Source organism: Musa acuminata, chromosome BXJ2-1 (genome assembly GCF_036884655.1).
Source record: "Musa acuminata AAA Group cultivar baxijiao chromosome BXJ2-1, Cavendish_Baxijiao_AAA, whole genome shotgun sequence".
Taxonomy (NCBI): domain Eukaryota; kingdom Viridiplantae; phylum Streptophyta; class Magnoliopsida; order Zingiberales; family Musaceae; genus Musa; species Musa acuminata.
Window position 1 is genome coordinate 10,182,501 of NC_088338.1, and position 26,598 is coordinate 10,209,098.

Below are 26,598 nucleotides of genomic sequence, written 5' to 3' on the forward strand. Positions count from 1 at the left end.
CAATACCGAGCTAGTTGTGAGTTGCACATGTCATAATTTCTTCTGACTTAGTGAATTATTATCCATATAATAATTCACTCAACTTATCAACTATTGACATACTATGCCACTACGTCATAATCCTCAAATAGTACAGGGGATCTAATCCACTAGATATGTTTGCTCTCATTGATTGTATATCAATAGTCCATCATCCATCTACTATCCTAAAGATCATATACCGGGTATGGTGCTGTCAGGCCCATATAGAATCCTTCCGAGTCTTACCTTAGTCGGATTCTTCCGGAGAACTAATCTCTCAATTTAAATCTCACGTTTATCGGATTCATCATAATCTGATTGACCTTGGCTAGAGATCTGTATGAGTGAGAACATACAAGATATTTCTCTCATGATATTAAAAGTAGATGATATTTTATTGATACTCAATTATCTCTAGCTGTCATTCTCAATGTCGTTTGTACTAGATCCGAAACTTTCATACATATTAGTTTGATATTAAAAAATAGAGTATTCAAATAAGACATCTTTTGATATTTAAGTCTAAGGATCAAATATACAATTGAGACTACAGAATTATTATCTAACGATAAGATATCATTCACCATCTAGCTTTTTTTTTTAATAAGTACTTACATTAGTATCCCCACACAAATAAGACCAGCTATATGTACGAGTATATTTCGAACTTTAAAAACAGATGTCACTCTCTTCTCCGCTTGTAGCTGTTGCCTCTTCTCCTCTTCGAACTCTACCGTGACACAACAAAGTCTGACTTCGTATTTAACGGTGGGAAGTGAGACATAAGAACAAGACATTGATCGAAATATATGGCTCGGATGGCGGCGTTAATGGCGGCTGTCAAAAGCAGTTGTCGGCCTCGCCATCGGCATTCGGAAGATCGGTAGTTGTGTGCCGACGATAACCTATGAGAACAAAAACAGCAAAGCAACGTTTGGAGATCGCCCATCGAATCCAACAAGATGGTGGTATCCTTTATTGATCACCAACACAACATCATGAGCAAACACAAAAAGGCCACCTCACAGAAAACTACTGTCGGTGACATTATTCTCCACGGATTTCACCACAACAGCGACACCCTGAAGCCACTCCAAGTGACCACCACAATTCCTTGTCTTTAATTTGCAGGAGACTCCTTCTATTTCCCCAGACGCATCTTGGCGAACTCCATCAGCTTCTCCGTCTCCGGCATCACCTCCTTCACGGCCTCATGGGTGCAGAACCTCTCCGCCCAAACCGCGAGCAGAGGCGTCTTCTCCTCGTCGAACAACTTGAGGCCGGTCATCTGCTCGATCACCTTCGCCCATCCCAGGTAGGAACCGAGAGCGATGTCGACGTAACCGATGGTGTCCCCGCCGAAGAAGGCTTTGCCCTTGCTCAGCTTCTCAAACGCCTCCTCGAGCAGCTTCAGCCCGGCCCACGCTTGCTCTGCGGATTCGGCCTTGGCCTCCTCTGTTTCAGCCTTTGCGATGCCGAACATTGACGGGAACCACTGCGTGCAGAGGATTCAGTCATCATCATTCATGTCGATGATCGTAGAAAATTTATAGACCAAGAAAACAGAGGTCAGAAATTGATGGAGGCATGCGAACCTTGTCGTCGATGTAGACGGCCCAGAAGCGGTGGAGGGCGCGCTCGTAGGGGTCGGCCGGCAAGATGGCGTGGGGAATTAGCCCAGGCCCCGTCGACGTACTCCACGATGATCATCGACTCGCAGACGGGCTTGTCGTGATGGAGGAGGACGGGGATCTTCTTGTACACAGGGTTGGATCTGAGAAGCAGCTCGCTCTTCTCCCCGAACTTCTCCTGCAGGAACTCGTACTCCACCCCCTTCAGGTTCAGGGCGACCCTGGGGCGCAGCACGAAGGAGCTCGGCCACGCCCCGATCAGCCTCACTTCTCCTGCCCCCGGTGCCATTGGCTTCTTCTTCTTCTTCTCCCTTCTTTGGTATGAGAGGCAACCAACGCCCGGGCTTCGTTTAGAGGATAAGGAGTGATTGCTTCTTCGAAGTTTGTCTTGGACAAGATGGCAGCGATTAATTGCAATAGAAATAAAGCATGTGCCGTGACGACGCAGGGAGTTCCCGTTTTCATTCGTGGACCAAGCGATGTCGTCATAATTGTCGGCTTCATCAAATTTTGTTTCCATGGACAAGGATGACCAATATATATATATATATATATCGCGAGACATGTGATTCATACCCGATGACTACGGAATCAAATATCTTTATAATCAACCTATATTATGTCCATTGAAATATTGACAAATATAATGATGTCAATATAAAAAGAATAATTTAAAATATAAAAAATAATTTTATTTTTAAATTTTAAAAATAGATGTATAATTGTAATGGGCAAAGCTGGCATAAAGAAATAAAATTTTAAAATTTTTAAACCAACTAAATATCTCTTTTGACTTGAATCCATATTAATTGATTTAAATTTAATATTTTAGCCTCTGTACCATAGTTGTATACGTGATTTATATATATTTTTTAAATATTTAAATGATTTAAAACCAAAATGATCGCTTCCTAGTTTTCAAAATAAAAAATCGAAACCTAATCACCGAGGACTAATTCTAATTTGATTTGAAATCGGTGAACTACCGCAAGCCGAATCGAATGGTAATCAAAGACTACCACCAAATGTTTGTACACAAAGCACATAGACCTTCACCTACTTTTTCTTCTCAATGCATTCGTCTTCACCAAACATCTTTTATGCTCTAATTAAAATCTCTTAAACCAATTCAAGAAATAAATGACGCAAAGTTGAAATTTGAAAGAGGTAACTGAAAATTCATTACAAGGAAAATAATAAACAAATCAAATATCTGCCCAAGATATCTTGATTTATAAAGAAAATTAAGGATATTATATATATAAGTTACTATCCTTTATTCTCGTACACTCTTCGCTTATGATAATTTGTATTTCTTTTATTTAGTAGCAATCATCTATGACTATTCTACACCGTTTTCTACTTGTGAGGGTGAGAAAGTAATGACTATCATACTATATATTCCTCACTATACAAAGTTGTTTCTTTTTTTATTTGCATTAATCATCAAACGCCATGAATGAATGGTCATTGTCCATCACGTTTCAGTAGTATGCGAGTGAACCAACTGTAACATAATGAATGATAAGATGCATGTATAAATGATTAGGATCAGTTCGCTTCTTTCTAAATGACATTATTATTATGCATGTGCATGGATCATTTGCGCGTGCAATGCATGATTATTGTAAAAAAAAAAAAACTTCTTGTAATTAAAATTTGTTAAATTTGTTTATCCTTTGTTGTTGTAATATCTTTGACGTCCGAGTCAACCTGATATTGTCCAAACCCGAAAGCATAAGAGTGTTCTAAGTGGCTCTGAGATGATTCTGGAGTGATTCCGAGGTGGAAAGTCATCCTCCGAAGTGTCGCCTGCACTAAGACCGACGTCAAGATAAGTTTCCTAACTCGATCCTTCTAATGTTTAAGTTAGTTCGAGATTTTTTTTGGGATATTAGTTTTTATCAAAAAAAAAAAGTCCCTTAGCATAATGCCAAGGGTTAGCTTTTATACCTGGTCTATGAAGGGGATAGTCAGCAGCTACCCTAACATCTTTCTCTAATGTTTTATCCATGTGGGCTAAGGAAAATATAGGTCCAAACCATCCCATTAGATTGTTGTCCACGTCGATGAGTAAACGGAGGGTGACTGAGATTTTTTCTTTTTCATCTCCACATGACAATAGGTGTCGGATGGTGATCGGCCGCCAACATATTTCTTATTATCCTTCATGTATATGATAAGATTTCAAGATTAGAATCAAAATTTTTTTGAGAATTTTGCAGGTAATGTAAGGATTTTATTCATCGTTCTTGGTATGAAATATGCCTCCTTCTAATTGTGCCCTCCTTACTATATTCATATTGCACGTACAGTTGGTTTTCATGAACTTTGTTGTAGTTAATATATAATCATTACTTTTAGGGCTTCAAACATGCAATATATTCGTATTGCAAGTTCATCTTGTTTGTTACAAGATAGCTTACCTACCTGTGTCTATCTATCTTCATTTAATCAAATTATAGTTTGACTGGTTCAATCTTTTTTTATTTTGACTCAAGTCATATAAAAATTTATCCACCTCGGTATAATAATATGTCAAAATTTGAAGATCAGATACCAAAACAACCTTTTATAACTCTATCAATTTTAAGAATCTCTTAGTTCATCTCTTTTCATCTCACACATATTAATATTTTTATTAAAAAAATATTTTTTAATGTCAACCTAAAAAACTCATGCTTTGTAGAAATATTTAGAAGGGAATAAAAATATATTTAGCTATAGTAAAGGTTCTTTTTAGTGAAATTAGTGTTCATTCAAAAATTTTAGTTTTCTGCAATAAATAAATTTTAAATTTTAAAATAATCAGAATTGACATATCTATATAATTTTAAAATTTTATTATAAATAATTTATATTAATTAATGTATGAAACTCCTCAATATCAATATAGCAATATGTTAGGGGTAACGTCTATCGATCCTCCATAAGAGAATGGTACCACCCTAGGCGACCTAATTACATAAGAGACATTTTTAGCATTCCAATTGCTAGACATAAAAAAATTTATATTAAAATTTCTATAGTTCTAAAAGTAAAATAGATAATCTCCTTTACCCTAATATCATCAACTTTACAAATGGAAGATATAGCACGTGATAGCTCGTGCATGAATGATATGAAAGCAATAGACAAAAAGTAATTTCAATAGTGGTGGCGAACGGTAGCATCGTAATTTCAATGGTGATGGTGAACGGTGGCACCATGGGTGGCTATTGTGGTGGTGGTCGGTGACAACGACGTGATGATTAGCCTAGCCGATATCAATTCTAACATTGATGACGAGGAGGAAGAGGAGGTAGAGTGATGAAGCATCTGTGTTGGTAGTGCACCAGAGGAAGAGGAGGGAGGTGTGGCATCTACATTAGTAGTGCACCACTCTGCCTCTTCTAACGACGGTTTGTGCTTGCATTGACATTGGAAGAATAACAAAAGGCAGGTGAGGCATCTGCGTCACTAACGATAAAGAGGTAGGAGGAAGAGGAGGCAGGTGAGGTAGAGTGGATACGGTTGATCGATCTTCAAACACTAGCTAAATTGGCGATTCTCAATCCGAAGGCTAATTGCAATAGAGCAATCCATTGTTTCTTCATCGTCTCACTCATCATATGCATCATTACCATCTTTCTGATCCTTTCCCCCACCACCATGACACTAGAGGTGAGCGAAAAGGAGGATGAGACTTTGTTGTCTCTCCTATCATCAGATCTATACTGTTTGGGCCTTCATTTTGTGTTTTGATCAATCCTTGTCATTTGATCGAATCCCCTCCGATTGTGAGCAGAGTTGATTTAGAAGCCAACCACGCCATTATGATCAAGGCATATGTGTCATTCGCACGTCGACTAAAGCTCGAGGGCTTAAAGTAGACACGCCTCTTCACTGAGCTTGCTTGCAACCTCTCCCTCCTTCTCGCTACCCATTACCCCTTCCTTAAATCCACCATGCCACTGGATGAAGTCGTCATCCGAGGATTTAAGTATGTCGCTAACGTAGATGTCTCACTTGCCTCCTCTTCCTTCTTTGACGTCGATGTAAATGTAGAGCAACATTAGAGGAGGAAGATGAGGCAGAGTGGTGCGAAGCCAACACAAATGCCTTACCTTCCTCCTCTTCCTCCTCATTGTCGATGTTCGAATCAACATCGACAAAGTTAACTACTATGTTGTTGTCGCTAATCACTGCCACAATAGCTACCCACGGTGCCGCCATCTTCCATTACCAATGAAATTACCTTTTTGCCCATCGTTTTTGCTTTATTCATGCATGTGGTATCACGTGTTGTATCTTCCATCGACAAAGCTGATGACATTAAGGTAAATTGGGTTAAATATTTCACTTTCATAACTATAGGGATTGTAATATAAATTTTTAAAATATAGGGATTGAGATGCTAAATAGGTCTAACTATATGGGGTAATATATAATTAGCCTGTCATCACTATTGAAATTATCTTTTTGCCCATCATTTTCTTGTCATTCATGCACGTGTCGTCACGTGCTGTATCTTTTGTTAGTAAAACCGATAACATTAGGGTAAATGGGGTTCAATGTGTCACTTTCATAGGGATTTCAATATAAATTTTTGAAGTCTAAAGACAAAGATACTAAGGAGGTCTAACTATAAGAGGTAATATGTAATTAGCCCACCACCATCATTGAAATTACCTTTTTACCTATCATTTTTGTTTCATTCATGTATATGCTCTCACATATTATATCTTCTATCGATAAAGCCGTTAAGATAAATGAGATTAAATATTTCACTATCATAATTATAATGATTTCAGTATATATTTTTTAAATCTAGATAAAACACTAAAAAAGTCTAACTATATAGGGTAATCTATAATTAGCCCTATAATAGGCCTACTTTGAATAAGAAACAATTAAGCTTATTTAATATTATCTTATCACATTGTTAAGTTTGTCGTCTCACATAAGTTGTGCAATCCAATGTGTTGGCTTTATCGAGGCATAGTATTGCTTCGTCCTATATTCCTCAACTACCTGCTTCCCTTTTCTTTCTTCTAATCTCTCTTATGACATTATAATAAATCTAATATTTAATTTGAAATTTTTGATACGCTGATTGAGTTTGTTTATTAAGATAAAATAAATTTATTGTCTAACACAACTCTGTTCGTCTTCCTCTTCCAGTGATTTTTTTTATATTTTACCTAAAATAATATTTATTGTTGGGCATGTATCTGACGTTGTCTCTCTAATTAGGTTTTACAATACCCTTTGTTTTCACTTTAATGAAAATATTTTTCCGCACTACCCTTGCTTTTAGCTACAAACAAATTATTGCCACCAACATAGCCACCTTGATTTCAAGTAGCCGCCTCCTCCGCCTTCGTCATTATTATCCCGTCCCTTCTCATTAGTGACAAGGAGCTCTTCCTCTTCACCACTGTCGCCCCTTTTGCTTTTGGCAACCAATGGAGAGCGAGGTGGTAGTGACGATTTGATAGTAGTGACACAAAAGAGTACAACGAAGGTTGCAACAAAAACAGAATAGATAATTAGTCGAGGGCGAGATGATACCGATAGTGTTGAGAGTCATGGGGAGTGGAAGGTCATAGAGGAGGCACGGATGATATGCCAATGATCGTAGGTGAGTATGGTTGTGAACAAGTATTTTTATCAAAATTACATCATCATAGGAAAGTTTAATAGTAATAACATTTTTTATAAAATATCAAATTTATTTCAAACACATGTTTACTACTGTCAAAGAAATCCTTTATTAATACGTGTAATATATTATTCAACACACAATATATATATATATATATATATATATATATATATATATATAATGGCCATCTTAAAGGTTTTTTAGTTTGCCGGAGGAGTTTTGGCACCGGCGGCACGCTTCCTAGCGAACTCCTCTAACCTCTCTGGCTCCGGCATCACCGCCTTCACTGCCTCGTGGGCGCAGAACCTCTCCGCCCACCTCGCAAGCAGAGGCATCTTCTCCTCGTTGATGAACTTCACACCACTAGTCTTCTCCATGACCTTCAGCCACCCCAGGAAGCCCCCCAAGGCGATGTCGACGTATCCGAGGTCGTCCACTCGCACGCAGCACGAACGGGCCCGGCCATGTCCCGATCAGCTTCACCTCTACTCCCTCTGCCGTTGCCATGGATCTCCGAGTTGAGAGGCAGCCACACTCGGGTTCGCCCTTGTAGGGAGAGCTTCTTGCAGAGCAAGGCAAGGCGTTGACTAATGGCTAATGGAAGACTCAACACATTCCCGAACTGTTGAAAATGATTTTTTAGACGAACTGTCTCACCGAATCAAGTTTGACGTCGCCTCCATGCATCGACCCTTCACATCGCTACGTCAACGCACCAATGAGAAGAAACTCTGCGATGAAATCTTGGAAGACCGACAGCAATCTGCCTCTACTTTCTCACAGAAATCTTCTTCCACTTGCAATATTTTGGATCTTCTGCGGCGTGCTGTTCCTTTTTTACTAGAAGAAAGATGGAGATTAGTCTCCTACTTTGTCGAAATCAGTTGAAGGACAGATAGAACAGGAGAAAGAGTTGACAAAAAGATTACCGAGTCGCCTACGACACAGTGTGGCTGCTGAAAGATGTATTTGTTGCGTTCATTCATTCCACATAAACCACAAGCCGAGCAGAGTTCAACCAATCCATATTCAACTTGTTTGCACAATTAATCCAAAGGCAGCAAATGCAAGTGCTGTGTGCTTTTACCCAAAGGCAGGCATTAGGATGAGTAGTGAAAGAACTTTGATGGGAGAACATAAGAGGATAAAGCTTCATATTCTATCCAGTTATCCTTCCAAACTCTCACTGATCCACCATTGCTGATCTCAAAACTTATGGAGGTCATGAAAGCATCCTCAATGCCATCCCAATTCATGAAAATGGGTAGTTATGTGCTGACGATAATATACGAGAACAAAAAAGTCAAAGCAACCTTTGGAGATCGCCCATCGAATCCAACACAATGGTATCCTTTATTGATCACCGACACAACATCATGAGCAAACACAAAAAGGCCACCTCACAGAAAACTACTGTCGGTGACATTATTCTCCACGGATTTCACCACAACAGCGAGATCCTGAAGCCACTCCAAGTGACAACCACGATTCCTTGTCTTTAATTTCAGGAGACTCCTTCTATTTCCCCAGACGCATCTTGGAAGCTGCTGTCCTGCTTCTTGGGCAACAAAGGCAGCGATGAATTGCTATAGAAATAAAGCGTGCGTCTGCAGTGACGACGCAGGGAGTCCCCGTATTCATCAGATTCCACATCTAATTTTGTTTCCATGAACAAAGTAGAACTTTTGACTCCATGTTTGACCAAACGATCGTTTCCTAGTTTTCAAAATAAAAAATCGAAACATAGGACTAATTCTAATTTGATTTGAAATCGGTGAACTACCGCAAGCCGAATCGAATGGTAATCAAAGACAACCACCAAATGTTTGTACACAAAGTACATACACCTTCACCTACTTTTTCTTAATGCATTCGTCTTCACCAAATATATTTTATGCTCTAATTAAAATCTCTTAAACCAATTCAAGAAATAAATGACGCAAAGTTGAAATTTGAAAGAGGTAACTGAAAAAATTATTACAAGGAAAATAATAAACAAATCAAATATCTGCCCAAGATATCTTGATTTATAAAGAAAATTAAGGATATTATATATATAAGTTACGACCATTTATTCTCGTACACTCTTCGCTTATGATAATTTGTATTTCGTTTATTTAGTAGCAATCATCTATGACTATTCTACACCGTTTTCTACTTTGTGAGGGTGAGAAAGTCATGACTGGAATGGTTATTATCCATTATCTTTCAATCGTATGTGAGTGAACCAACTGTAACATAATGAATGATAAGATGCATGTATAAATGATTAGGATCAGTTCGCTTGTTTCTAAATGACATTATTATTATGCATGTGCATGGATCATTTGCGTATGCAATACATGATTATTGTAAAATCTTTTATTTTCTTGTAATTAAAACTTGTTAAATTTGTTTGTCCTTTGTTAGGGCATTTCGTCGTCCACGTCCGAGTCAATCCGATATTATCCAAACCCAAAGGCATAAGAGTGTAGGTGATTCTAGAGTGGCTCCGAGGTGGGAAGTCGATCCTCCGAATTGTCATATGTACTAAGATCGATATCGAGAGAAGTTTCCTGACTTGGTCCCTCTAACATTCAAGTTAATCCGAGGTTCTTTTTGGGTATTAATTTTTCTCAAAAAAAAAAGTCAATCGGGATTATGTCGAGAGTTAGCTTTTATTCCTTATATATAGAGGGGATAGTTTGCATCTGTTGGGAAAAAACCTGTTAAAGCGGAATATTTTTTTCCTCTTTGTGTATCAAAATGGGTTCCTCATCAAAATACCAACTTGATATCCAAATGAAAATATCAACCAGCACAGCATAAACAATAGAGCAAAAAATCAATCACACAGTGAGACCAAATCTTTTAACGTGGAAAACCCAATGTGAAAAAAACCACGGGACCGTAGTCCACCTCACACTTCCATTATTAATAGTAATGATAACAGGTTTACAATAGGTCTTCTCTAGAATAATAAGAAGATCACAATAATATCAAGATCATAGATCTTAGCTCAAGAATAGTATATATTCATCACATAGGGTGGATCTCCTCATAAGAGAATTCTAGGTCTCACAAAATGGATATAGCAGGAAAGTACCTTAGAGAGGATAAACTGTAGATCAACACTGTTAGGATTGTAGAGTTTGCTGCAAGGATTCTCTACATAAAATTTGGGTCAAAACTGACAATGTTTGGCCATCGATCGTCAAGCAGAAAGCTCAGAAACCTTACTTTCTCTCTCTCTTTCTCTCTCTGCGTCGTCACTCGCTACACGCTCATTTGCACACACGCACGCTGCACGCTCTAATTTTTTTGCTACCCTCACCTTTTGCCCTTTCTTTCAATTAGTGATTTGGGCTCAATAGGCCCAATTGTCCAAGCCCACATATGGGCTGGACCCAACAATTCTCCCCCTCCAGCTTATATGGTGGGCTGTACTAAGCCCGCTTTTCGCTTACTCCCCCTCCAGCTCATATGGTTGACTGTACTAAGCCCGCTCTTTACCTACATGCTTCAAGTTTCTCCTTAGGCAAAGACTTTGTCAACATATCTGATTCATTCTCATTAGTATGCACTTTTTCCAATTGTAATTCTTTCATCTCAAGCACATCACGAATCCAGTGATATCTCACATCAATATGCTTGGATCTAGAATGGTATATTGAATTCTTGGAGAGGTGAATGGCACTCTGACTATCACAGTAAACAGTATATCCTTCCTGTTTCAAGCCCAATTCCTGTACAAAACTTTTTCATCTATAAAGCTTCATTGCAAGCTTCAGTAATTGCTATGTATTCTGCTTCTGTGGTTGATAGAGCAACATACTTCTGTAACTTAGACTGCCAAGAGACTGCTCCTCCTACAAATGTCATCAAGAATCCCGAAGTAGACTTCCTAGAATCAGTATCACCTGCCATATCTGCATCTGTGTACCCTTCTAACACAGGTTCATCATTACCAAAACATAAACATAATCTGGAAGTACATCTTAGATATCTTAATATATATTTCATTGTTGCCCAATGTTCCTTTTCAGGATTAGAGAGAAATCGGCTGACAACTCCAACTGCATGAGCTATATCTGGCCTAGTACAAACCATAGCATACATCAAATTGCCTACTACAGATAAGTAAGACACTTTGGACATTTCTTCTTTTTCTTTCTCACTTGTAGGACATTGTTTCGAACTAAGCTTGAAATGGCTTGCAAGTGGAGAACAAACTGCTTTGCATTTACTCATGTTGAATCTTTCAAGAACCTTTTCAATGTAAGTCTCCTGAGATAGCCAAATCTTCCTTTTCTTCCTATCACGAAGAATCTTTATGCCAAGTATTTGTTTCACCGATCCCAAGTCTTTCATGGCAAAAGACTTACTTAGCTCTCTTTTAAGCTTTCTAATTTTTTCAACATCATAGCCAACAATCAGCATATCATCAACATATAGCAGTAAAATAATAAAATCATCATCTGAAAATTTCTTCATAAATACACAATGATCAGATATTGTTTTATCATACCCTTGGCTCATCATAAAGAAATCAAACTTCTTATACCACTGTCTATGTGCTTGTTTGAGTCCACATAAGCTTTTCCTAAGCTTACACACCATATTTTCTTTTCTCTTGACTTTGAAACCTTCTGGTTGCTCCATGTAAATTTCTTCTTCTAAGTCACCATGAAGAAATACTGTTTTTACATCAAGTTGCTCAACTTCTAAATTCAAGCGGGCAGCTAAACCAAGAACAACTCGGATAGAAGACATTTTCACAATTGGAGAAAATATTTCTTCAAAGTCAATGCTTTTCTTTTGACTGAATCCTTTCACAACTAGTCGTACCTTGTATCTTTATTGTGAGCTATTGTTTTCAGTCTTCAATTTATAAACCCACTTATTCTTGAGAGCTTTCTTCTCTTTCAGCAGCTTTACCAAGTCATAGGTGTGGTTCTCAAGCAAGGATCTCATCTCTTCTTGCATGGCTTTAACCCACTCACTCTTATTCTCATGTAGAATAGCTTCTTGGTAAGTTTCTGGCTCTCCCCCATCAGTAAGCATAACATACTCATGTGGAGGATATCTAGTAGAGGGTTGTCGCTCTCTAGTGGATCTTCTCAATGGAATCTCAACTGGTGGTGGAGGTGCATGTTCAGTTGATTCAGCATCATCAACTATAGGTGTATCATCACTGGTATTCTCACCACAATCTTCTTGTTCATCTCTCCCATGATTATCATGAACTATAGGTGAAGAAACTGGACCCAAACTCCAAGGAATATAAACAGAGGTTTCTGGCTTCTCAATATGATTACCATCATCAATTAATTGGTCTTCAAGAAACACAACATCTTTGCTTATAATAATCTTCTTGTTCACTGGATCCCATAATCTGTACTCAAACTCTTCATGACCATATCCCAAGAAAATAAATGCTTTTGCTTTACTATCAAACTTGGATCTCTCATATTTGGGAATATGAACAAATACTTTACACCCAAAGACTCTTAAATGATTATAAGATATATCTTTTCCTCTCCATACTCTCTCTGGAATATCACCTTTTAGAGGAACTGATGGAGAAAGACTTATCAGATCAATTGTAGTTCTCATAGCCTCCCCTCAAAATGACTTTGGTAACTTGGCGTGGGAAAGCATACACCTAATCCTTTCTTCAATGGTTCTGTTCATCCTTTCTACCACACCATTCTATTGAGGAGTTTTAGGAACTGTTTTCTCAAGTCTAATATCATAGAACCTGCAATAATTCTCAAAATGACCCCTGTACTCGCCACCATTATCTGATCGAATACACTTTAGTTTTCTATCAGTTTCTCTTTTAACACTGGCATGAAACTCATTGAAAACATCGAGTACCTGGTCTTTAGATTTCAAAGCAAAAGCCCACATTTTTCTAGAATGGTCATCAATAAAAGTAACAAAATAAAGAGCACCTCCAAGAGTTCTAGTTTGCATAGTACAAACATCAGTATGAACTAAATCAATAACATCTGATCTTCTAGATGATGGATATGTTTGAAATGTAACTCTATGTGTTTTTCCAGCTAAGCAATGATCACAAGATTTAATAAATGTACCTTGCAACTCTGGTAAGAACTGCTTTCTAGTAAGAGTTTGAAGTCCCTTCTGATATGACCAAGCCTCTTATGCCAAAGATCTATACTTTCACCTTTTTGAATTGCATTAATCTCTCATTTATGTAGCTTAGCTTCCATGACATAAAAAGAGTTAAATTTCTTTCCTCTTGCCATAATCAAAGAACCTTTAGTGAGTTTCCATTTGCTTTCACCAAAATAGTGTGCAAAGCCCTCATCATCAAGTCTACGTGTAGATATCAAGTTAAGACGAATATTTGGAACATGTCTTATATCTTTGAGTATCAATTTGCTCCAATACTGGTCTCCAAGCAAATATCTCCAATACCCATAATCTTAGATGTACCACTGTTTCCCATTCTGACATTACCAAAATCACCAATAGTGTAAGATCTAAAGAAATCACCATAAGAGGTAACATGAAATGAACCACCAGAGTCAATTACCCAATTACTGTCCTAAGCTATAAGACTAACACAACCTTCATCACAAACAATAGTGATATTACCTTCAGCAACAACTGTATTAGTCTCTTTCTCATTTTTCTTCATTTCATTCTGTTCTCACTTCCAAAACCTACACTCTTTCTTCATGTGACCTATCCTGTTACAGTGAAAACATTTGATATCTCTTCTAGACTTGGATATTCCTCTATAACTATGTGGATTTCTGCTATGACTTCTTCCATATCTTTCTTGTTTTTCAGTAACAAATGCCCCAGAAGAAGATTCACCCCGTTCTTTCCTTCTAGTATCTTCATTTAGCAAACTGTCTTTAACCATATCTATAGTTAGAGTTTCCTCTGGCGTGGAGTTGTAAATAGTCACCACATACGTTTCCCAACTTTTTGGTAAATAGCTGAGAAGTAACCAACTTGTTTGCAAGACTCTGAAATAGGTTTATGTGCTCAACAATGTTACCACCATCTTTATACTTCAATTTTACAAGCCTTCTAAGAAGAGAAATTCTATTTCCTATTGTCTTTTTCACAAAGAGGTTTTCTAACTTTTGCCAAACAATATCAGCTCTAGTTTTATCAGAAATATGCTCATGTAAGTTTATATACATCCATCTTCTAATATAGGCAATAGCTTTTTTATGTTGAATTTCTCATTCTTTATCGTCCATAGTAGAAGGTTTATCTTTAACTTTGATGGGCTTATACAAATCTTTAACATATAATCATTTAAGTCCCAACTCTTATTTATAGTCACTTTTAATTAACTCTAATGGATCCTTCTTATTGGGTATTAGATCTTTATCCAATTACCCCTAGCTTAAGAGATATTAGATCATCATCCAATAATAATTCTAAGCTCTATTTGGTCTCTTCCAAGGATCCATTAAAATAGGGGCTTATCATATATCTCATATTCAATACTCTATTTGTCGTGTGATCCATTATATGTGTCTGACCCTCTAGGCCCAATATCGAGCTGATTGTGAGTTGCACATGTCATAATTTCTTCTGACTTAGTGAATTATTATCCTTGTAATAATTCACTCAACTTAGTGACTATTGACATACTAGGCCACTACGTCATAGTCCTCAAACAATACAAGAGATCTAATCCACTAGACATGTTTGCTCTAATTTATTGTATATCAATAGTCCATCATCCATCTACTATCCTACAGATCATATACCGGGTATAGTGCTCTCATGCCCATATAGAATCCTTCCAAGTCTTACTCTAATCGGATTCTTCCGGAGAACTTATCTCTCAATTTAAATCTCACGCTTATCGGATTCATTTGATTGACCTTGGCTAGAGATTTGTATGAGTGAAAACATACAAGATATTTCTCTCATGATATTAAGAGTGGATGATTCTTTATTGATACTCAATTACCTTTATAAAGTTGGTTGTCATTCCCAATATCGTTTGTATTAGATCCGAAACTTTCATACATATAAGTCTGATATTAAAAAATAGAGTATTCAAATAAGACATATTTTTATGTCTTAAGTGTAAGGACCAAATATATAATTAAGACTATAGAATTATTATCTGATGATTAAGTATCATTAATCATCTAACTTATTTTTTAATGAACACTTATAGTAATATCCCTACACAAATAACCATCTAGCTTATTTTTTAATGAACACTTACATTAATGTCTCCACACAAATAGCTAAGACCAGCTATATGTACGAGTAGATAGATGATTTCTAACTTTAAAAATAGATGTCACTCTCTTCTCCGCTTGTAGCTGTTGCCTCTTCTCCTCTTCGAACTCTACCGTGACACAACAAAGTCTGACTTCGTATTTAACGGTGGGAAGTGAGACATAAGAACAAGACAATGATCGAAATATATGGCTCGGATGGCGGCGTTAATGGCGGCTGTCAAAAGCAGTTGTCGGCCTCGCCATCGGCATTCGGAAGATCGGTAGTTGTGTGCTGACGATAACCTATGAGAACAAAAACATCAAAGCAACGTTTGGAGATCGCCCATCGAATCCAACAAGATGGTGGTATCCTTTATTGATCACCAACACAACATCATGAGCAAACACAAAAAGCCACCTCACAGAAAACTACTGTCGGAGACATTATTCTCCACGGATTTCACCACAACAGCGACACCCTGAAGCCACTCCAAGTGACCACCACAATTCCTTGTCTTTAATTTGCAGGAGACTCCTTCTATTTCCCCAGACGCATCTTGGCGAACTCCATCAGCTTCTCCGTCTCCGGCATCACCTCCTTCACGGCCTCATGGGTGCAGAAACTCTCCGCCCAAACCGCGAGCAGAGGCGTCTTCTCCTCGTCGAACAACTTGAGGCCGGTCATCTGCTCGATCACCTTCGCCCATCCCAGGTAGGAACCGAGAGCGATGTCGACGTAACCGATGATGTCCCCGCCGAAGAAGGCTTTGCCCTTGCTCAGCTTCTCAAACGCCTCCTCGAGCAGCTTCAGCCCGGCCCACGCTTGCTCTGCGGATTCGGCCTTGGCCTCCTCTGTTTCAGCCTTTGCGATGCCGAACATTGACGGGAACCACTGCGTGCAGAAGGATTCAATCATCATCATTCATGTCGATGATCGTAGAAAATTTGTAGACCAAGAAAACAGAGGTCGGAAATTGATGGAGGCATGCGAACCTTGTCGTCGATGTAGAAGGCCCAGAAGCGGTGGAGGGCGCGCTCGTAGGGGTCGGCCGGCAAGATGGCGTGGCCGGAATTAGCCCAGGCCCCGTCGACGTACTCCACGATGATCATCGACTCGCAGACGGGCTTGTCGTGGTGGAGGAGGACGGGGATCTTCTTGTACACAGGGTTGGATCTGAGAAGCAGCTCGCTCTTCTCCCCGAACTTCTCCTGCAGGAACTCGTACTCCACCACCTTCAGGTTCAGGGCGACCCTCGGGCGCAGCACGAACGGGCTCGGCCACGCCCCTATCAGCCTCACTTCTCCTGCCTCCGCTGCCATTGCCTTCTTCTTCTTCTTCTCCCTTCTTCGGTATGAGAGGCAGCAACGCCTAGGCTTCGTTCGTATATATAATAAGGGGTGATGCTTCTTGGAAGCTGCTGTCCATCTTGGGCAACAAGGCAGCGATGAATTGCGATAGAAATAAAGCGTCTGCAGTGACGACGTAGGGAGTCCCCGCATTCATTGTTGGCGCAAGCGATGTCATCATAAATGTCGGCTTCATCAAATTTTGTTTTCATGGACAATGAAGAACCTTTGACTCCCTGTTTGACCAAGAACCTTTGACTCGCGATATATATATATATATATATATATATATATATATCCTTACATTTGCTATTGTTATCATTGTTCTTTTTTTTTGTAATTATTTTTATTGTTTGAAAGATGACTTTTGTATTGTCGAGTAAATCCCTTATTTAAGTTTTAAATTATGAGTCAATCCTAATATGTATAATCTAAGTCTTTCAATCCTTTAATGTACCAAACTATCTTGATAGTTCATCTCTTTTCTTATAACACATGTTAATATTTTTAATATATTTTTATGAGTTAATTATGTTTTTCTTTTTTATAAAAAATTAAGTTAAGATTTGACAATTCTACCTCGGTTGATGTCATTTTGGATAGTCATTTATAGACCATGAGAGAATTGGTCTTCTCAGACAATTGAAACCTCCTCATATCAAGAGGGAATTGGTCTTTTTCTTATGAGTTAATTGTGTTTTTCTTACTTTTAAGTCTTCATTCTTAGTTACATAAAAACTTTTAGATTTGCATAAATTTGGATGAATATAAGAATGTTAGAGTATTTGTACATTTAAGATGTCTACCCCATTATATTATGATATATATGCTTTTATGCTTGTTGATCCCCAAAATAATCTTTCTTTCTACTAATTGAAGTGAAGGGCTTTCATCTTCATTATAAGTGTGCTCTACAACCATTAGCATGACCATGGCACCCATTTTGAAATGCCTTTTTATGTTTGGTTGTGAGGAGAGAACAAGAAAGATGTATTTGTGTGAAGCATGACCACCTTGAGAGAACTTGTGTGCTTCCAAATTGATCTGTTTGTTTCAGTTCCAATTATTCGATTTTTATTATTTTTAATCAAAAACAATTTAAAATATAAAAAAAATAATTTTATTTTTATATTTTTAAAAATAGATGTATAATTGCAATGGGCAAAGCTGGCATAAAGAAATAAATTTTTAAAATTTTTAAACCAACTAAATATCTCTTTTGACTTGAATTCATATTAATTGATTTAAATTTAATATTTTAGTCTCTGTACCATAGTTGTATACGTGATATATATATATATATATATATATATACATAGGACTAATTCTAATTTGATTTGAAATCGGTGAACTACAGAAGCCGAATCGAATGGTAATCAAAGACTACCACCAAATGTTTGTACACAGCACATAGCTAAGCTATCAATGACCTTCACGTACTTTTTCTTAATGCATTCGTCTTCACCAAATACAGTTTATGCTCTAATTTAAATCTCTTAAACCAATTCAAGAAATAAATGACGCAAAGTTGAAATTTGAAAGAGGTAACTGAAAAATCATTACAAGGAAAATAATAAACAATTCAAATATCTGCCCAAGATATCTTGATTTATAAAGAAAATTAAGGATATTATATATATAAGTTACGACCCTTTATTCTCGTACACTCTTCGCTTATGATAATTTGTATTTCGTTTATTTAGTAGCAATCATCTATGACTATTCTACACCGTTTTCTACTTTGTGAGGGTGAGAAAGTTATGACTGAATGGTTATTGTCCATTATCTTTCAATCTTATGTGAGTGAACCAACTGTAACATAATGAATGATAAGATGCATGTATAAATGATTAGGATCAGTTCGCTTGTTTCTAAATGACATTATTATTATGCATGTGCATGGATCATTTGTGCATGCAATACATGATTATTGTAAAATCTTTTTTTTTCTTGTAATTAAAACTTGTTAAATTTGTTTGTCCTTTGTTAGGGCATTTCGTCGTTGACGTCCGAGTCAACCCGATATTATCCAAACCCGAAGGTTGTAGGTGATTCTGGAGTAGCTCCAAGGTGGGAAGTTGATCTTCCAAAGTGTCACATGTACTAAGACTATCGATGTCGAGAGAAGTTTCCTGACTCAGTCCCTCCAACATTTAAGTTAGTCTGAGGTTCTTTTTGGGTATTGATTTTTCTCAAAAAAATAAAAGTCTATCAGGATTATGTCGAGAGTTAGCTTTTATTCCTTATCTATAGAGGGTATAGTTTGCATCTACCCCAATGTCACCCTTTAACATTTTGTACATATGGGTGAAGGAGAGACAGGCCCAAACTACCTCCATTGGATTATTGTCCATAGAGTAAAGAGGGTGACTAAGATCTTTTCTTTCTATGTTTTCTCCTCGAGGTGATAGGTGTCGGATGGTGATTGATCACCAACATGTTCCTCATCATCCTTCATGCATGTGAGATTTCAAGATTATTTTTTGAGAATTTTGCAGGTAATGTAAGGGGTTTGATCATCTTCTTGGTATGAAATATGCCTCCTCCTAATTGTGCCCTCGTTACTATATTCATATTGCACGTACAATTGGTTTTCATGAACTTTGTTGTAGTTAATATATAATCTTTACTTGGCTTCAAACATGCAATATATTCGTATTGCAAGTTCATCTTTTTTATTACAAGATAGTTTACCCACCTGTGTCTATCTGTCGTGGGAAAATTCATCTTCATTTAATCAAATTATAGTTTGACTGATTCAATCTTTTGTTATTTTGACTGTCATATAAAAATTTGTCCACCTCGGTATAATAATATGTCAAATTTTGAATATTAATAAATTTTGATCAAATTAATTAGGATTATTATATATCAGATCATATACCAAATCAACCTTATATAACTCTATCAATTTTAAGAATCTCTTAGTTCATTCCATTTCATCTCACACATATTAATATTTTTATTAAAAATTATTTTTTAATGTCAATCTCAAAAAAGGCATATTTTGTAGAAATATTTAGCAGGAAAAAAAAAGATATTTAGCTATAGTAAAGGTTTTTTTTAGTGAAATTAGTGTTCATTCAAAAATTTTATTTTTTTGCTACAAATAAATAATAAATTTTAAAATAATCAGAATTGACGTATCCATATAATTTTAAAATTTTATAATAAATAATTTATATTAATTAATGTATGAAATTCCTCCATATCAATAAGACAATATGTTAGGGGTAATGTCTATCAATCCTCCGTAAAGGAGTGGTACCATAGTAGGTGGGCTAATTATAAATTATCTCTTGTAATTAGATTACTTTAGCATTCTAGTTTTTAAATTTAAAAAAATTATATTAAAATCTCTATAATTATGAAAGTGAAATATATACTCTCACTAATCCTATTGTTATTAGCCTTACCAATATAAGATACAATACGTGATAGCTCACGTAAGAATGATATTAAAACGATGGACAAAAAGATAATTTCAATGGTGGTGATGAACGATGGCACAGTGGGTGGTTGTTGTGGTGTTCAATGATAATAACACAATAGTCGATATTGTCAATATCAATTCGAACATCGACGATGAGGAGGAAGATGAGGTAGAGTGATGAAGCATATGTGTTGGTTTCAGAGGAGGAAGAGGAGTGAGGTGAGGCATCTGCATTAGTAGTGCATCGCTCTACCTCTTCTAGCATCACTTTGCATCTGCATCAGCACTGGAGGAAGAAGAAGAGGGTGGTGAGGTATCTGCATCACCAATGATGAGGAGGGAGGAGGAAGAGGAGGCAAGTGAGGTAGAGTGTATGTAGTTGATTGATCTCAAAACACTAGCCAAAATGACGATTCCCAATTCGAAGGCTAATTACAATGTAGCAATCCATCATTTTTTCATCATCTCGCTCATTGTTTCCATTGCTACCATCTTTGTGATACTTTCCCCCACCATCATGGAACTAGAGGTGAGTGGGAAGGAGGATGAGAGTTTGTTACCTTTCCTATTTTATGCGGTGATCAATTCTTATCATATGATCAAATCCCCTCTAGTTATGGGCAAAGTTGATTTGGAAGTCAATCGGCAACCATGTCGCTATGGTCGGGGCATACACGCCATTCACACCGCGACTAAAGCTCGAGAGCTTGAAGTAGGTATGCGTCTTCACCGAGCTCGCTTACAACCTCTCCCTCCTTCTCGCTACCCATTATCCCTTCCTCGAATCCATCGTGCCACTAAACGAAACGACCGTCCAAGGATTTGAGTATTATGCTAATGTAGATATCTCACTTATCTCTTCTTCCTTCTCTGACATCGATGCAAATATAGAGTAGTGTTGGAGGAGGAAGATGAGACAGGGTGGTTCGGGGCCGATACAAATGCCTTACCTCCCTCCTCTTCCTCCTTATCGTCGATGTTTGAATCAACCTCGACAAAGCCAACCACCACCATCCGCCATTACCATTGAAAATTTCTTTTTGCCAATCGTTTTTGTGTCATTCATACATATATTGTCACATATTGTATCTTCCATCGGTAAAACCGGAAGCATTAAGGTAAATGGGGCTAAATATTTCACTTTCATAACTATAGAAATTTTAATATAAATTTTTGAAGTATAGGAATCAGGATGTTAAAGAAGTCTAATTATATGAGGTAATATATAATTAGCATACCACTACTATTGAAATTATCTTTTTGCCAATTATTTTCTTACCATTCATACACATGTCGTCATGTGCTGTATCTTCCATTAATAAAGCCAACGACGTTATAGTAAATGGGATTCAATGTGTTACTTTCATAATAATAGGAATTTCATTATAAATTTTTTAAGTCTATAGACAAATATACTAAAGAGGTCTAACTATAAGGGATAATCTATAATTAGCCTACCACCATCATTGAAATTATCTTTTTACCTATCATTTTTTGTGACATAAATATATATGCTATCATATATCATATCTTCTATCGATAAAATCGATAACGTTAGAATAAATAAGATTAAATATTTTACTATCATAATTATAAGGATTTTAGTATAAATTTTTTAAGTCTAAGATGAATACTAAAAAGTCTAACTATACAGGGTAATCTATAAATAGCTATAGGCCTAATTTGAATAAGAAACGATTAAACTTATCTAATATTATCTTACCTCATTATTAAGTTTGTCCTCTCGCATAAGTTGTGCAATCTAATGTGTAAGAGCTTGGCTTCTCGTCCTATATTCCTTGGCTACCAGCTTCCCTTTTCTTTTTCTTTCTTCTAATCTCTCTTATGACATTAAAATAAATATAATATTTAATTTAAATTTTTCAAAATGATGATTGAGTTTTTATTAAGATAAAATAAATTTATTGTCTAACCCAACTCTGTTCATCTTCTTCTTCCAGTGATTTTTTTTTTATATTTTACCTAAAATAATATTTATTGTTGGGTGTGTATCATGTCTCTCTAATTAGTTTTTATGACACCCCTTTTTTTTATCACTTTAACGAAAATATCTTTGGGCACCACCCTTGCTCTTAGCTATAAACAAATTATTGTCAACACCATTGCCACCCTGCTCTAGAGTAGCCGCCTCCTCCGCCTTCATCATTATTGTCTCGTCTTTTCTCATTAGCGATCAGGAGCTTTTCATCTTCACCAATGTCACCTCTTCTGCTTTTGGCAGCCAATGGAGAGCGGGATAGTAGTGACAATCTGATAATAGTGCCGCAAAGGAGTCTAAAGAAGGTTGTAGCAAAATTGGAGAAGACAATTAATCGAGAGCGAGGTGGTGGTGATAGTGTTAAGTCATGGGGGAGTGAAAGTTCGTAAAGGAGGCACCGATGATATGCTAATGATCAGAGGTGAGAATGGTGGTGAAGGAATATTTTTATCAAGGTGATAAAAAAGGATACATCTAAAAGTTTAATAGTAATAATTTTTTTATAAATATCGAATTTATATGTATATATGTATATATATATATATATATATATACATACATATATATATATACATACATATATATATATACATACATATATATATATACATATATATATATATATATACATATGTATATATATATATATATGTATATATATATATATATATACATATATATATATATATACATATATATATATATATACATACATATATATATATATATACATACATATATATATATATATACATACATACATATATATATATATACATATATATATATATATACATATATATATATATATACATATATATATATATATACATATATATATATATATACATATATATATATATATACATATATATATATATATATATACATATATATATACATATATATATATATATATATGTGTGTGTGTGTTGAAGATGAGGAGGAAGATGAGGTAGAGTGATGAAGCATATGTGTTGGTGTCAGAGGAGGAAGAGGAGGGAGGTGAGGCATCTGCATTAGTAGTGCATCGCTCTACCTCTTCTAGTATCACTTTGCATCTTTGTTAGCACTGGAGGAAGAAAAAGAGGCAAGTGAGGTATCTGCATCACCGATGATGAGGAGGGAGGAGGAAGAGGAGGCAAGTGAGGTAGAGTAGACGTAGTTGATTGATCTCAAAACACTAGCCAAAATGACGATTCCCAATTCGAAGGCTAATTACAATATAGCAATCCATCATTTTTTCATCATCTCGCTCATCGTTTCTATTGCTACCATCTTTCTGATACTTTCCCCTACCACCATGGAACTAGAGGTGAGTGGGAAGGAGGATGAGAGTTTGTTACCTTTCCTATTTTATGCGGTGATCAATTCTTATCATATGATCAAATCCCCTCTAGTTATGGGCAAAGTTGATTTGGAAGTCAATCGGCAACCATGTCGCTATGGCCGGGGCATACACGCCATTCACACCGCGACTAAAGCTTGAGAGCTTGAAGTAGGCATGCATCTTCACCGAGCTCGCTTACAACCTCTCCCTCCTTCTCGCTACCCATTATCCCTTCCTCGAATCCATCGTGCCACTAAACGAAACGACCATCCAAGGATTTGAGTATTACGCTAATGTAGATATCTCACTTACCTCTTCTTCCTTCTTTGACATCGATGCAAATATAGAGTAATGTTGGAGGAGGAAGATGAGACAGGGTGGTTCGGGGCCGATACAAATGCCTTACCTCCCTCCTCTTCCTCCTTATCATCGATGTTTGAATCAACCTCGACAAAGCCAACCACCACCATCTGCCGTTACCATTGAAAATTTCTTTATAATCAACCTATATTAAGTCCATTTGATTCATACCCGATGACTACGGAATCAAATATCTTTATAATCAACCTATATTAAGTCCATTTAAATATTGACAAATATAATGATGTCAATATAAAAAAAATAATTTAAAATATAAAAAATAATTTTATTTTTAAATTTTAAAAATAGATGTATAATTGTAATGGGCAAAGCTGGTATAAAGAAATAAATTTTTAAAATTTTTAAACCAACTAAATATCTCTTTTGACTTGAATCCATATTAATTGATTTAATTTTAATATTTTAGCCTCTGTACCATAGTTGTATACGTGATTTTTATATATATTTTAAATATTTAAATGATTTAAAACCAAAATGATCGCTTCCTAGTTTTCAAAATAAAAAATCGAAACCTAATCACCGAGGACTAAGTCTAATTTGATTTGAAATCGGTGAACTACCGCAAGCCGAATCGAATGGTAATCAAAGACTACCACCAAATGTTTGTACACAAAGCACATAGACCTTCACCTGCTTTTTCTTAATGCATTCGTCTTCACCAAACATCTTTTATGCTCTAATAATTTCTTAAACCAATTCAAGAAGCAAATGACGCAAAGTTAAAATTTGAAAGAGGTAACTGAAAAATCATTACAAGGAAAATAATAAACAATTCAAATATCTGCCCAAGATATCTTGATTTATAAAGAAAATTAAGGATATTATATATATAAGTTACTACCCTTTATTCTCGTACACTCTTCGCTTATGATAATTTGTATTTCTTTTATTTAGTAGCAATCATCTATGACTATTCTACACCGTTTTCTACTTTGTGAGGGTGAGAAAGTTATGACTATCATACTATATATTCCTTACTTTCCAAAGTTGTTTCTTTTTTTATTTGCATTAACCATCAAAAGCCATGAATGAATGGTTATTGTCCATTACCTTTCAGTAGTATGCGAGTGAACAACTGTAACATAATGAATGATAAGATGCATGTATAAATGATTAGGATCAGTTCGCTTCTTTCTAAATGACATTATTATTATGCATGTGCATGGATCATTTGCGCGTGCAATACATGATTATTGTAAAAAAAAAAAATTCTTGTAATTAAAATTTGTTAAATTTGTTTATCCTTTGTTATTGTAATATCTTTGACGTCCGAGTCAACATGATATTGTCCAAACCCGAAAGCATAAGAGTATCCTAAGTGGCTCTAAGATGATTCTGGAGTGGTTCCGAGGTGAGAAATCGATCCTCTAAAGCGTCGCCTACACTAAGACCGATATCGAGAGAAGTTAATTCAAGATTTTTTTTGGAATATTAATTTTTATAAAAAAAAAAAGGTCCTTTAGTATAATGCCGAGGGTTAGCTTTTATACCTGGTCTATGAAGGAGACGGTCAGCATCTACCCCAACATCCTCCTCTAATGTTTTATCCATGTGGGTTAAGGAAAATATAGGTCCAAACCGTCTCCATTAGATTGTTGTCCACGTGAGTGAGTAAATGGAGAGTGATTGAGATTTTTTCTTTCCACGTCATCTCCGTATGACAATAGGTGTCGGATGGTGATTGGCCGTCAATATATTTCTTATCATCCTTCATGCATGTGATAAAATTTCAAGATTAGAATCAAAATTTTTTTTAGAATTTTGCAGGTAATGTAAGGATTTTATTCATCGTTCTTGGTATGAAATATGCCTCCTTCTAATTGTTCCCTCGTTACTATATTCATATTGCACGGACAGTTGGTTTTCATGAACTTTGTTGTAGTTAATATATAATCTTTACTTTTAGGGCTTCAAACATGCAATATATTCATCTGTCTATCGTGGGAAAATTCATCTTCATTTAATCAAATTATAGTTTGACTGGTTCAATCTTTTTTTATTTTGACTCAGTCATATAAAAATTTATCCACCACGGTATAATAATATGTCAAAAATTTGAAGATCAGATACCAAATCAACCTTTTATAACTCAATCAATTTTAAGAATCTCTTAGTTCATCTCTTTTCATCTCACACATATTAATATTTTTATTAAAAAATATTTTTTAATGTCAACCTAAAAAACTCATGCTTTGTAGAAATATTTAGAAGGGAATAAAAATATATTTAGCTATAGTAAAGGTTCTTTTTAGTGAAATTAGTGTTCATTCAAAAATTTTAGTTTTCTGCAATAAATAAATTTTAAAATTTAAAATAATCAGAATTGACATATCTATATAATTTTAAATTTTTATTATAAATAATTTAAATTAATTAATGTATGAAACTCCTCTATATCAATATAGCAATATGTTAGGGGTAACGTCTATCGATCCTTCATAAAAGAATGGTACCACAGTAGGCGACCTAATTACATAAGAGACATTTTTAGCATTCCAATTTCTAGACATAAAAAAATTATATTAAAATTTCTATAGTTCTGAAAGTAAAATAGATAATCTCATTTACCCTAATGTCATCAACTTTACAAATGGAA

General features: G+C 36.0%; 1 protein-coding gene and 1 pseudogene across 2 annotated transcripts; both read right to left on the reverse strand.

The window, feature by feature from the left end:
* Positions 1–969: 969 nt before the first annotated feature.
* LOC103997954 (glutathione S-transferase U17-like) lies at positions 970–2,033 on the reverse strand (annotated as a pseudogene). The gene is made up of 2 exons (XR_010481731.1): positions 1,617–2,033; positions 970–1,516 (listed from the first exon to the last, which is right to left on the reverse strand). The product of XR_010481731.1 is annotated as a glutathione S-transferase U17-like (transcript).
* Positions 2,034–15,858: 13,825 nt separating this feature from the next.
* On the reverse strand, positions 15,859–16,869 carry LOC135598865 (glutathione S-transferase U17-like). Its single transcript, XM_065093281.1, has 2 exons — positions 16,506–16,869; positions 15,859–16,404 (listed from the first exon to the last, which is right to left on the reverse strand). The coding sequence occupies exons 1-2, from the start codon at positions 16,830–16,832 to the stop codon at positions 16,051–16,053; spliced, it is 681 nt and encodes a 226-aa protein (XP_064949353.1). The 5' UTR covers positions 16,833–16,869; the 3' UTR covers positions 15,859–16,050.
* Positions 16,870–26,598: the final 9,729 nt, after the last annotated feature.

What these genes read in the sequence shown, in the direction of transcription:
- LOC135598865 (XM_065093281.1), bottom strand. Translation starts at nt 16,832, where the DNA reads ATGGCAGCGGAGGCAGGAGAAGTGAGGCTGATAGGGGCGTGGCCGAGC. An exon ending in CCTTCTACATCGACGACAAG is followed by an intron (nt 16,405 to 16,505) that starts GTTCGCATGCCT and finishes TTCTGCACGCAG; the next exon opens with TGGTTCCCGTCAATGTTCGG.